This window comes from Opisthocomus hoazin, chromosome 1 (assembly GCF_030867145.1).
Source record: "Opisthocomus hoazin isolate bOpiHoa1 chromosome 1, bOpiHoa1.hap1, whole genome shotgun sequence".
Taxonomy (NCBI): Eukaryota; Metazoa; Chordata; class Aves; order Opisthocomiformes; family Opisthocomidae; genus Opisthocomus; species Opisthocomus hoazin.
In genome coordinates, this window is record NC_134414.1 from 126,162,704 (window position 1) to 126,177,105 (window position 14,402).

Below are 14,402 nucleotides of genomic sequence, written 5' to 3' on the forward strand. Positions count from 1 at the left end.
TTGCAAACATACGCTTCTGGAAGGGTTGGAAACGAAACTCAGTATTAATTCCAAATCCATGGTGGGTAAACTCAAGTGGCTCACTTTACTGAAGAGATTTAAAAACTCAGCTTACTAATAATATTAGAATAAACTCGATGGAAGAGGTGTGGAGACAAAGGATATTTCCCCTCTTATGTACATAGCAGCAGAGTGAATGAAAAGATTTCTAATGATCCCAGACAGTGGATCACATCTACCTTCGTAGGATGCTTGGCCTTATCATCCAACTTCAAAGTCATAGAGTAGTGATGAACCTCAGTTGTTCAATCTAATTAAAAAAAAAAATGAAATTTGCTAACCAAACAAACGTTACTACATGCTTTTTTTAATAGCGACTCTTAGTAGTTGCTTGCTTGCAAAAATTCAAGACATAAACTGAAATCCTGGACATGCAGTAAAAATATTTGCCCGTATGTATTTTATTTCTGTTTTACAATTAGGAATCCTAGGAGTCAGAACAAGTGATCGATGCATTCAGGTTTGCAGTCTGTGAGATTTACTACAGCAACTTACGGGACTAGCCCAACGGTAGCCACTGGCTGTACTCTTGGAGAATTCATGGAGTCCAGGAAACTGCAGAAGAGCAAAGATCATCCTCACCTTTAAAAAGGGGAGAGAAGCAGAGCCAGGCAGTTACAGACTAGGTATGTTAACCTCAAATACCCAGAAAGATGTATGTATCACACAATACATTTCTAAGCAGCTGGAAGATTACAAGGTCTTAAGAAACAAACTAAGATTTGTCAAGAATAAACAAATCCTGTCAAACTCATCCAATTTATTTCTGTGACAGGATAATCTAAAAAGAAGTAGATGTGATTTATCTTGTCTTCAGTAAGACTTCTGGTGTTGTCCCACATGGCATTCTTACGAGCTAACTGGGGAAATATGGGCTATTATTAGATCATTGTAACCTGAAAGCAGATTGAGATGAAAAACCTTGTGTACTGAGTACTCTTCACTTATTAGAGGTTCTCTGGCCATCTGAAAAGCATAAAAAAGAAGCCAAGAGAAGGCTGTCCTTCGTGTCTCGTTCTGTTCACCGTTTGCATTAGTAATCTGGATGATAAGCATGTGCATGTTTCTATATGTGACTGAATCAAGGCTGAGAGAAATCTATATAGGAGAAATATTCTTAAATTAGGAAAGCAAAATCCATTAAGAAATACACAAAGAATTGGACTGAGGACTGAAAAAGGAACTTGGTGCACACATATAAATGGAGAATTACTGACCAGGCAGCGATAGTTTGGAAAGGATTTTAGGAATTATAGTGGCTCAGAAAATGAAGGGAAGTCAGCAGTATGGATATTTGTCTGAATTAACAGGAGTGGCATATGTGAGACAGCAGAAGTAATTGATTCCACTTGGCACTGCTTAGACTTTTAGTGGTGGAGATCTCTAAGTCTGGGCATCATCCTTCAGAAGGAATGCAAAGGGGAAACATGTCACTTGGACGTTACTAAGAAAAAAGGCATATCTGAATTTGTGGAACTGATTATCAGCAATTTATCCCTCCGGATTTGAGCTAAGACACGGTGGTGGACTGCAAGGCATTTGCTTGTTCTGCTGCTCTTCGTGTGAATGCATCCTAGTGCCATTCCAGAACTGGCTGTGAGTATTCATACCATTTTAAAATACATGCAACAGCTATAAAAGCGTTAAGAACCACTTTGCCCTTTGGGATATAAAGCAAACACAATGTACCAGTAAGGCTGATGGGATGGGCGCAAGTCAGTGTAACACAACCGTTGAAGTGAAATCTATTTGCAGTGTAAATAGTTTGCATTCTGCATAGATCAGAGCAACGGAGCTGCTTCCCTGTCGTTCAAGTATAGCATCGAAACCCACTCACTAGAAGCTAAAACGACACCATATGTACCCACTGCAGCACAGCACGAGGCATACTGGTGTTGCGAAGAAAAAGTGGATTTGAGTCCAGCTGCTGTCATTCAAAGTTAAGTCCAATTCTGAGTAGCTCTTTTTGGTGATTCCCCTTTCTGTTGAAGACACCAAGACAAAAATGCCAAAAAAAGTATGCTACATCCACGTCCATAAAGTTTATCAACTTACAGACTCCAGGACAGGTATATCATTCATGTTTTGCATCAGTAAGCACAGTAATATACAAAAGCATGCAAAATCATTTACGGTACAGAAAGATCCTGTAACTTCACTCCTCAAGTAACTGGTGAAGATTCAAACCACTCCAGTTTTTCTAGAAAGATAATTCCTGAGATGCAAAGTTGAGTTGTGTGTTGGCATTTTCAAAGACACTGTACTTCAGTGAAGCATACAGAGACAACTTCATAGGGACATAACAAAACAAGAGGAACATATTATCTAATACAGATACTCAGAGGCAAGAAATGATCCTGGGGTTAAATTACAGTAAGCGGTGGGCTTTTTTATTTTGTTGAAAAGTACATCTTTTACTGGATTTAACATAGTAATAAGATGAAAAGAGGTCCACTGGCAAGGGAGGAAAAAAAGCAGAAGTTTGGAAATACTTGACACAACTAAAATAAATGACAGCTTTTTCAATATCCCACAGGCAGGCTGAAGTAGACGATGTTTTCCTGTATCCACAGAGAATGTAAAGTCTCTGACTGATGTAAGTCAGCTCAGCACAAATGCTGGTCTATCTAGTTAAAACCCGCACTACTTGTTTCTTTTAATAGATAATATAGGTAATATCTAGCTTTCACTCTGAACCCATGCTTTAACATTCGGAATTGATCCACGTTTAATTACAATTTTATCACACTTTCCTAATCAAATAAATTTACTTTGTCCTCCAAGCAATCACCTCAATATTCCAGTATGTAAAAAATACTTTCATTATGTTTATTATAAAAATATAAATGTTTCCACTACAAATCATTTTACATTAGTAAGAGGCCATCTACAATTGCACAATATATAATCTAAATGAGTAAGTAATGCTTTGAAATACAAGTTAACGTAAATACATATTGCCAATCAAATCACATCTATACATTGCTTATTGAATGCTAAGTAACAGCACAAAACTAGATATGTTAACAGAAATAAATAAAATGGAAACTATATTTAAAGATACAAAACCAATAATATGGCATGTCATTTTGAGTAGTTCCGTTTTGCTTGATGTCGATAACCAATGCAAGTCCTGTACAGGAAGATGGCCACACAAATTCTAGTATCTCTACTCCACAATGAAGAATTGTACACTGCTATGTATACATATGTACATGGGGACAGGGAGTATAGGATGCTTGCAACAGAGGCCACTTACAGTACAAATCAACTTTTGATAGGGAGAGAAAACTAAATGTATTTTAAAACTCTCTACTCCTAACAGCAAACAAAAACAAAATTGAGTTTCTTTTTTCCCAAGCGTAAACGAGATTTAACCTTTTATGCTGAGCATGCTTGAACAGTGGGCAAGGAATGTGACATGATACTAAGAGAAAATTGAGGGTGGCTGGTGCAAAGTTTTCAGTCATCATCTAAAACTCTAAGAACTGGTTCTGTGTTTTCAGAAGCATTTCACAGCTGTCTTCCCCCCACCCCAGCCCCTTCTCCCCCACTCTCCAGCAGCAGAATGAAGCTGAAAAGTCACGAGAAATATGTTATAAAAAGCTGTACCCACACAGACAATCTCTGCAAATGGATTTTGGTGACTTAGGTTCACTAACAATGTCTGATTTAGAGCAATCTCAAACTGAAGAAAAGAAAGATTCTGAATGAACAGAAAATACAGCTTTTCTATTCAGCATGCTGCATTTCACGATAGATTGCGGCAGATAAGAAGTGTTCTTTACATCTTAAGTGCTTTATTTTAATTTTCTTCCATTTTTATTTTTTATTTCAACTTACTTTAGAACCCATTCATTTTTCTTTCAGAAAATATTCCTAATTATTACCCTGTGAATGTGCTCCACATCCAGTCCTTTACAGCGTACTCACTGCCAGCACTCTTTAAAAAAAGTCTCTAATTTTGCTTCTATGTAGCAATGTGTGATAAACACCGTGTTTCTCTGGACCCACAAAGAGCAATCTAAAAGCTGATTCAGCCACACAAATCCTAGGAACTGATCCTTCCCTTACTTATGTGGCCTATGCTACAAGGACCTTCAAAAAACAACCCGATACACCAAAGCAAGCACAACTAGTTACCTGCTTTTGCACGCACAGCGAAAGGCGGCGTGCCATATTGTCATCTGCCTCCCACACAAGTCTTGGACTTACAGGAACTCACTGTTAGTCATCATCATCAGGTTTAGATTCCAGCATGGCAAGTTGGGAACCAAGGTGGTTTCCTCTAGTGCCCAAAGCCTGACCTCTGCGAGCCTGGTATCACACCTAGAGTGTTATGGAGCTCATCTGTATGTAGCACAAGAAGTGCCTCACGCTGCGCTTTAAACCCCTCGCTATCATCGGGAAGAGTTGTGTCTGCTTGGAATTGGGACTGACGTGCTCCAGAGCAACAGCTTAAGTGCTCGCTGTTGGGAAGATGCTGAAGATGGGGGAGGACTCTTGAATGCCACCTTCCAGGCTCCTTTTTCCACTGGGAAACATGAATGCCCTCCTGAAGATAGGCTCCTTTCTGCTTTCTTTCAAGGAACAGGTGCCTAAGGAACCTGTGCCAAAAAGCAAGGCTCCTGCACGATAGCAGCAGCTGGACAGAGGTCTTCAAGCTCAGACTTAGGTAAAATTACATACTGAAGTCCCATTTCACAAGCTTAAGCCATCCTTTTTAACTATCCACTTATCCTTGGCTGCAAGTCACCATCTTGGTGTAACCACTAGTGGCTGCCCACATGGTAGCACATACACGTCCCAGTTCCCAGCGTCGGGAGCAGAGCCTGCCAGATGGAAGCCAGAAATGGACCACTCCCCGGGGAACTCAAAAAGCATCCTCAGTTAATGCAGGATGCAACCCTGACTCTTTTTACTGTTTGCTAGGCAAATCTCCCACCTGAACACCACCTGAGAACAGGGGGCCTTGTTTTGACAGGGAAGCAGGCCTTTGGGAAGTAAATGAGATGTAGGTACCCGACCAGCCAGACACTGATCTGGAGTGGCATGCACACAACTCTGCCAGAACTCATCAGGGTTAAAATACCACTCACAGCAAATGGAAGGAACCTCAACAAGTCCACATGCTTTGTCCAGTGTCAGAACTGGAAAAAAGACCTTCTTTCTTTCCTTCTGTATTTCATATATGATGTTATGCGTACAAAATAATCTAGTAATTAACCCTCAGGTAATTTCTCAGGTTGAACCAATGAAGTTTTGATAATATTTGGCACTTGGCAATAATACAGCCAGGTTAAAGTATTTAAGCATAAATATAAACAATAATGGAAAAAAACAAAGGAAATAAATAAGTCTTTTAAAAATTAAGACTTGTTTCTATTTAAATGAACACAATTAGGGAAGTTAACATAACAGCGAAAATCTTTTGTCGACTAACTGAAAGTCACTACAAACTTTATTTCTGTCTTCCTTTCCGAAGTTGAAATAGCATGTTACAATGACATTATAGTAAATATGGCCAGACAGGTAGTGAGGTATAGTCCTCTATTTTCCTTGCTTTTAAAGAAATAAAATACCTGTTACAGATCTCTTCTGTATAAAAATACTGCAAGTCTTTTTTTCTTCTTTTTTGCTGTATAGATCAAATACACAGCTTTTACGTCCATGGGTTTTTCGTGTTATTCAGTCACTTAATATTCAAATGGCTCTAGGTTTTAGTATCACTGGTTTTTACTTGGAAGGACTTTGTGTATATTTTTTTCTTTTGCAATTTATTATCTGCATTAACAGTCAGTCAAGAGCACCCACCCTTTAAGATTAACAGATAGAAAACAAGTTCACTCCTATTGTTAAGGCATTTATACTCAATATTTGAGTGTCTTAGTGGGTTTGAAATTTCAACCATTATGTTTCCAAAGCTGTGGCAAAGAAGTCCTTTAAATTCTGCCGCTTATCAGCCATCCCTTTTGCCCTGTGACGCAACTTCTCTCTGTTTTTCTCTCCCGAGCAACATCATTTTGATACCTTACACAGGAACAGGGCTGCTCTTTGTATGAGTTTCTAGAGCTTTGATACTGCTAACAATCTTCTTCTGAGGCCCCACAACTGTAACACCGACTTTCTTCATGTCACTGGAAAAAAGAGAAGATGCACCGGGTGAGTCAGCATACTGTCTCTGTTTCCTAGGGCTGATGCGAGCAAACAGAAACGAACTCGCTCGTCTTATATTGTTGTGTTGGAGGAGCCTCAGGCATGGCAATACCGCTGAAACACAATCCCTGGCGCGAAAAATACTGAGAGCCATTGTATGAAAAGAGCAGGAGGCCTCAAACAAGAGTAAAAACTCTTTTAGCCTTGATGTGTTTGCTTACCTGGGAGAAAAGACAATGAAACGGTGTTGTCCAGTGATACATGCACTGGGACTTAGGGGCAAGGGGTTCAACTCTGGGCTGACTGCGATCCTGAGCCTCTCTAACATTTCCATCCCCCTATCAGCCAAACCACTTTTCCTGAGCGGTGCTGACATCTGGCTATTATGTGCTGAGACCTCCGAATGGTCGTCTTAACCCTGGTATGGGCACTGAGATTAACGGCTACAAGGCCAAGCCTCCGGCTACAAGGCCAAGCCTCCAGCACTGACCCTGTTTCTCACCTCTGGTTTCTCCAGGCCGTCCAGTCTCTGCGTTCCGTGGCGCGACACAGAAGTGGTTTAACACTTGCGAGGGGCTAAAACAGGCTCACAGGAAACTGGGCATTCCTAGAGGATTTCTGCACTGTCCCCAAAGGGTAATTGTTACAAAAAGCCATTAGCAGCCTTTTTATAGTTGCAATAATACACTAATTAACAACGTTGATGTGTTGAATTGTTGGTACCACAGCTGCTGCTTACTTCTTCATAACTTCTCGCGTATCCAGCTACCCCAACAGGGAGTCAAGATTTCCTTTAGCACTAAGTTCATAACTGTACTTAATGCCTTTCCAGGTGCAGAGAGAACATTACCCTACTCTTCCTTATCACAAGAACAAAGACAGATTACATTTAAACATAACAAACTTGCAAGGTGTAGACTTACAAGTTTAGCATATTTAAATGTCAAAACTAGAGGCAGGAGGGAGCTCATCCCCCGAATAATTATTATCATGTAGGAGGAAAGTAGCTACACAGCGCTTGCTGAATCTCACCTGGTTTGATGGAACATGGGATGGGCAATAAAGGAAAAGACTGGCACACGTGCCAGCTGTGGGGAAATCCCCATATAAAAGGCAGAATGTAAAGAACCAACACAGAAGCTCCGTAACTGTGAGTGAAAGAAAGTGATGCTGGTGTACCAGATGATGCATGGTGCTACTGTATCAGAAGAAACTGGGAATTTCCTTGTGATCAGTAAAAAGCAAGCTATGGGACTGTGGCTTTCACACAATCACCAAAGCATCTAGGTTTCCTGCATCTGTATTGCAACTATAACAATAATTTACATTTGTCTCTTTAAATGTAATAATATTTTTGGTAAAAACTGGAAACTCTGTACATAAGTGCTACTTTTATGGTTATGTTTAAACTTGGACCTCCAGCCACAACCAATGAGGAAGAGCTGTAGTCAATTCAAACTTACTCTGTAGAAATCTTGGCTATTGTATCACAGGAACTGTACTCCACGCCTGTGAAAATGTCTTTGCACTGTCCTGTCCGAAAACCATTGAGCCAATCACCTGTCGTGCGGAAGGCTGAAATGTCAATGTTACTTTGGTCCAGGAGAAGGTTTGATGGCCTGAAACAAAAAAGAATGTGATGAAAGTTAGGGAGCAGGGATATGTATGGATTTACTCTGTGTCTAAACCTAGCAGTGGCATCGGCAGGAGCTTCCAGGCTAGACATGACTTTTCTGCTTGTCTGTGGAAGTTCTCTGCTGCTGAGGCCACCATGTGTACTCACGCTGGCAGCTCTGATGAATGCTGCGTAATCATCTTGCTTGAGAGAGCCAGCTTCTCATGCCCACTTTAAAATTACTGAAGCATCACCAGTTCATGAAGTGCATTGTTACCTTACAATTTAATGTGTGAAGCATTAGCAAAGACAAGCCTAATTTAGATTATAGTTGTGTGATTCACCTAGTCCCAAACAGCACACAAACGATGCACTCTAGACTCCAAGTTGAGGACTGACAAATCCTAAATGCTGCTACAAAGTTAGCAGCACAAATAATAAGACGCTAGTGACTTTAAAAAATTGTATCATCACATCTAAAAATCAAATGTTAAGTGAATCTGGGAGATGAATGTAACTGCACGAGGCTTGCATTCTGCAGTGCACAGAAGTGGAAATGAGGAAATTTATTAAACACACTCGCCAAATGTAAAATGCAATTGCCACGTGCGGTTTAAAATTGGTGCTCACTGTAAGACTGAAACTTCCATAAGGATATCATAAAAAATAATTTAGAAGTGAGAACCGAATCATCCCCTGCCTTTGAAATTATCTTGGTGCTTATGAAGGATGCTGAACTGACATGATCTGCATCCAAGTTCTCCACTTGGAAAACAACGAAGAAACCAGTAAGAAACAAACAAAACCAACACAATGAATCAAACAAAACATATGTCCATGCTTCTTTGCCCATTTAAACCTTTTCCATCTGTATAAGTCCACCTATAAGCTATGGAGAAAAAAATATCATTCTCAAAATTATGATTAAATGTATAATTTTTTATCAAGAAGGAATATATTGCAGCTAACCCTGCACTTTGTATATTGCAAATGGCAAAACCGGCTGCTCCCACATTGATCCAGAAATTCACTTCTGTCTGGTATGAATACCCTTGTTTTCATGGTCTTGTGAGCACACTGCAACTTCTTATTTGAGAGTATCAAGACTAAAAAACGCCAGCCCTTCCCCATGAAGTAGGGTCAGGCTCTGTGACTACAGTCGGGCTGTACCACACCTCATTTTAGCCATCTAAATATGCCACAAATAGTCCTAGCTCGTTTTCTGACCTACTGCTGCAATCCATGGAGAGACACACACATTTCCAGGCAGGCCATTTGTCCTCTCTGATTCAACCAGTTTTCCAGGCTCGGAGGAGACACCCAGCTCTCAGTGAGGCGAACCTGTTCTCAACTGTTCTTCCTCACTGACTTGCTGTTTTTTCTACGAGGTGTGAGAAGCCCCTGAATAGCAATACGATCAGTAATTTCTTTCTACTGACAAGACATATTACTAATTCTATTTACCTTTCTCTAGTTACCTTTCTCTCTTATTGCTAATTAGTACAATAATGACTTCCTCAACTAGTCAGATGTTATTAGAGACATCAACTCTATTTCTGCATTTCTGCCTCTGCTGACAAACACATGTCCATACTAGACAGCTTTTTAGCACCCATTCAGAAACATACGTGCTTCATTTTAAGTAAAGTACCTTATGGGTGTCTATCTCAGGCTTAACGCTCCACATTTGCTTAGCTGTGCTACTATGGCAATGCTACTCATAAGCGCAGGAGACTGAACTAGAGGGTGTTCAAAGCAGCCCTGCAACTTTACAGTCTGTTTTCTGCCCCATAATTCTTTTTCTCCTTGGCTACAGCTACACGTGCACAGGAGTCTATTACAGCTGAATCCATCTGACGTGACTTTTGTCACTGGAAAGAAGTGAAAATGAGAGGTGGCTAGACTAACACCATAATTTAAAGGCAGTGATGACGCAGTGTAACGGGTAGGTGACAGTTACTGGTACTGCAGAACTGATGGGGATTGTAAAACAGCCTCTCACCCCAAACCCAAGCCATCTCTAAGCACTGGAAAAAACATGAAGAGACTGTAAAGGCACCAGAGAGAATAAAGTGTCTAAATACCAGTGAATAAGCAGCCTAGAAAATTGAAACATAAGTTCTCAATCCCAACACTAGTCTTTATTAAAGTTTCACCAAGATCAGCAGCACTGCTATAGCATACCCTTGCAGTACATCTGACTTGCACTGGAGTCAGGAGATACCACATCAGTTGTAACAAAACTTTTACCTTTTACCTTGGAAGAAAAGAAGAATACAGCTTTGCTAAACAATAACTCTTGGTATTTTCCACATATCAAAAAGCACCTTTTACTTCTGATGTTTTGCCAATTGCTATCAATCAGTTGATTTCTTTCAAGCTCAGAAATCCCTTCTGGGATTGCAGGCCAGTTCTTTAATTACTAAAGAACTCATTAGCTGCTCAAAAATCTTAACTTCAAAACCACAAATGGACATAACACTGCTGTAGATTCACCATCAATTTTCAGCAGATCTCTGAGCAGCAATGTCTCTGACGGGACACCTTTCGCCTGACTACCTTCCTGCCGGAGCCCAGGCAGGACAAGGAGCTGCTGCAAATGACTGTGACCACTGGCACCAATCACGGACCTCATGTCCTGGGAACAGCTGTAGATGGAAACGAAAGTGACAAAAGACACCAGAAACCTGCTCTGCGCCCAGAACAGTAAAGAAGGGAAAGAACAGCACGGCCGCAGTGACAAAGACTGAGCTGAGGATAGAAGATGCAGCACACTTCAGGTTATTGTTCTCATGCGAAAAACAGATCTTAGACACCTACGTGATATACAGCTTTAAACACCCTCCAGTTAAAGACTCAGGGTAGATAATCAAGCCCAAAATATTTTTATTCAGTAGCTATACAGCCCACATCTCCCTGACTACTGTTTGTCCCATGAAGAGCCAATGCTTTTTATTTATAGTTTTCTGGGTAAAGCGTCCGGAATCACAAGAGATTTATTAAGAGTATTTATGAAGTGTTCTTAGTGATAAAGCATGGAGACTTTTTTTGTTTCCAGCCTACTATGTCTTTTCAACTTAAATCTAATAAAACAAGACCTGACTCAAGAATCACTAATGAAAAAAAAAATATAAACAAGTTGAAATAGAACAGGTCTCTAGGATTAGGAATTAGAGAGGCCCAAAAGAGCTTTTATGTTTATTACTTGGATCAAAGTATCATCAGGACAAAAAATATGACCTAATTTTAATGCAAGTGACCTCAGAATAACCAGCACTGTAAAGCATCATTTTTCTCCTTGTAGGATTCCAAACAAAAATTAGTTACTTTCCTCCTCGGAGAGGACATCTGGACAGTTTATCAATGAACAGGAATTTGTCTCACTGTGAAGAATGTGTGATGTCTCCTCGTATGCGCCAAGGGAAAGCTGGGCTTTCAGAGCATCTGCACAGATCGGCAATTTCTCTCCCCCCGACCCAGCCCCCAGACAGAAGGTCTGAACATGAAATTTATGGTCTGGGTGATGTGCGCCATGAGCTCACACTTTACTAGACAAATTAGATGGGTTGCAATCCGTGCAGCTGTAAACGACGTCCTGCAGGGTTCCACCTGATCTTTTACAGCTTTTCATAAATCAGAACCTACTAGCTTCAGAAGAGAGCCATTAAAAAGAAATCATGGAAATTACATGTTTGCTCAGGGGAAGTGAAATAGAACATTTCCCTCTGTCTTTTCTTCTCTCCCTTCCTTTTATTTTTTTTTTAGCTCTCTTGATTTTGTTGCTTTGACCAACTATGATACACCCCATAGTGTTGCCATTCAACAGTCATGGAAAGACATTCTATCCTGTTCATCTTGACTGGGTGTCTATCTATGGAGCTGTATTTACTGATGTGGTGCCCTGAAAAAAATCAGCAAGGCTCAGGTTAGAGAGACAAATTTAACAGTGAGATGTCAGCTACAAAATGCCCTGTTGCTGAAAGCTTTCTCTGGATGTGCCCATTACGTTAACAGTTGGAATTAACCTTTGAGGCATCCACAGTAGCAGGGAGAACTGTAGTTTGTTATCATTAGCACAGCTTTTTGTCACAACACAGGGAAAGTTTTGCTGCTCCATATAGTAATGACAAAGTAAACATCATTAGAACCCTTTCCAATATGGCATGGAAATCTCGTCTCTGGTCAGCTGCTGCCTGGCGAGAAAGGGATACATTAACTTGTAAAATCCTGAACTGAGAAAAATACAAGGAAAATGTCCTTCTTCTGCATGAAGGGTGGTATTCTGCAAATACACAGAGGAGTTGTGCACACACGATCCTGGACTTAGTACCTCAGTAGCCTCTCTCTTTCCATTCCTCCCTCCAAACAACACAACCAACCTTCACTTTTTAAATCTGGACTTCCCCTCTCACAGTCAGTTTCTTTTAAAGGGGACAGTGTTTAAAAAATATAAAGTAGTTTCCTGAGGCAAATTTTAGATAATTATAAGCTGATTTTGTAAAGTGAAATTGCTCCCTAGGAGGGAGCCAGGCCTGGTTTGAACAGAAATCCTATATGCTTTATGACTATGGCAAGCTGACGTGCAGAATTCGGGTCTAACAAGAAGGATCTCTCCTATATCAAGAAAAAAAGAAATGAAAAAACAACAGCTGGCATAGAAAGCAAATTTTAGTTTTGTCTTCTACAACAAGCAGAATCATAAGTATGCAAGCGTATCAGGAGAAGACTAGTAAATAAATGACATACTGAGAAGAAGTAGTAATTGTGTTTACTTGATTATCCCTGGACCTTAAAGATAAGAATCTTTGGAGTTCCACCTCTTTGTGCCCATTTTTAAGGTACCCTTAGCAAAATTTTTAACTTATTCCCTAAAATACAATTCACCTCTTACGGTGGCACATTTGCTTTTCCCAAGGGGCATCATATCATGCTTGCACACTCTCAGAATAAGTAGGTTGTGACTACTTTTTGAAGTCAAAAGACAGCTGGAGAAATGAAGAGGGGTAATACAAATAACCAACAGGGAAAAGAATTCAGCTGAGGCTGACGGCCTAATGCAAAATGATACATCTCTCTAAATGCCACCCTGGACTTCTTCTTTTCTAGCTCCATGTTGTCTGTTGGCAAAAAACTTACCACAGCTTCCTCTAGGATAACGATCAAACAAAATTTCAACTGCCCCACAGGTCAGCCCTCCAGGCTTCCCTACTCTTTTAGCTGTCCCTCAGCACATGCTTTTGAAGGGGCTTATGTCTTTACAGAATCCTAGTGGGCTAATAAATCATATGCCCGGGTGTATCAATGCTCCTCAATTTACTTTTTACCCCCACCAAAACCACTGAAGGTAAAAAATGCCAGTAGATTGCTGAAATAATTTTCCTTTTCACATAATACAGCTTAAGCTGTGCTTTTCAGCCATGGAAGTAACGTCACGTGGCCATTTCCTGGGATTCGTAGCTGGCCCAGAGACAGTCCCTTAACGACAACCAGCCACTGTTGTTAGGACAGTCTGTAGGCTCTTTAAAGGAGGGAGAGAAAAATGCCTCAGAGAGCTTTTAAAATTATTTTCTGGCTCTTTGCATCTACCATTCATTGTGTTCGACTTGCCCTTATATCTCACATTTGGCTGTGCTATGAATTTCTGCAGACTTTCACTACAGCATTTACGGCATCAGGCGAATGGCTCCATGCAGTTTCTTTTTTGCAGCATTTCCAGCGCAGAATTACCATTAACGCTAACGAGGGCTTCACGTTGTAAACCCGGCACATGGAGCTGAGAACAGCAGAACAAAATCCCCGGGAATCGCAGTAAACAGCAAGCGCTCACCGTCAGGCCACCCGCTGGTCAGGCTGCATTGCCATTTAAATTATAACAGTACCCAAGTCCGTCTGCTCTGAATTCTTCACCAGCAGAGTCAAATTAGAGGTGCGAAAGCGCAAATAGATGTTTTACTGCCTCTGTTAACCGTGAGCCCCAGCAACTCTTAACTTTGAAGGAACAAGGGTTGATTCGTGTCTGCCTCAGGCATGGTATTAATGGCTGCTAGAAAAAGTCAGGTGAAAACAGGCCTTTTCTGTCTCCAGAATGCTAACTAAATAAAAGCCCTAAAAATCTCCTCAGTGTAACTCCCGATTTCCCATGCAACCCAAACTAGGATTAGACACCAAGGAGTATCATTTACTGTGATCTTCCACTCTTCTGTGTGATTTGTAGTTAAGTTTCCCCCTCTCTGTAAATTCACTATTTGTTCTTTAACAGACTTCAGAAAGAGAGCTCGCACTGTAGGCTTACATTACTTGAGTTCTTTTAGAGCGAGCAGTCCATTTTAGGACATGGATTATATTGTTGCTGGGTTTTGAATTGGGCTAAAAATTCACACGTAGGCTTGCATTACAGAGCATTGGGCCAAACCCTGTTGTTAATGCTTGGACAACCGTAAAGCGTCAGCCCTCTCTGAAACACCTGAAACAAAACTGAAAGCTCTTCAGTCCTCCAGCCTGGAAGTTCCTGCCAGGGAGAAGCAAATAAGCAATACTACGGCAGGTCAGCAATACACATCAAGCATCTGAA

The 14,402-nt window shown here is 40.7% G+C and overlaps 1 protein-coding gene across 3 annotated transcripts in view; it reads right to left on the bottom strand.

Moving 5' to 3' along the window:
• Positions 1-2,423: 2,423 nt before the first annotated feature.
• The window catches only part of EPHA3 (EPH receptor A3), a 234,058-nt gene continuing 222,079 nt past the window's right edge, over positions 2,424-14,402 (bottom strand). For all 3 annotated transcript variants that reach the window (XM_075434971.1, XM_075434980.1, XM_075434962.1), the window contains 2 exons: positions 7,680-7,835; positions 2,424-6,197 (listed from right to left, as the gene is read on the bottom strand). In XM_075434971.1, the coding sequence (XP_075291086.1) occupies positions 6,092-6,197; positions 7,680-7,835 (262 nt within the window). In that variant the 3' untranslated portion in view covers positions 2,424-6,091. The remainder of the gene's footprint in view (positions 6,198-7,679; positions 7,836-14,402) is intronic.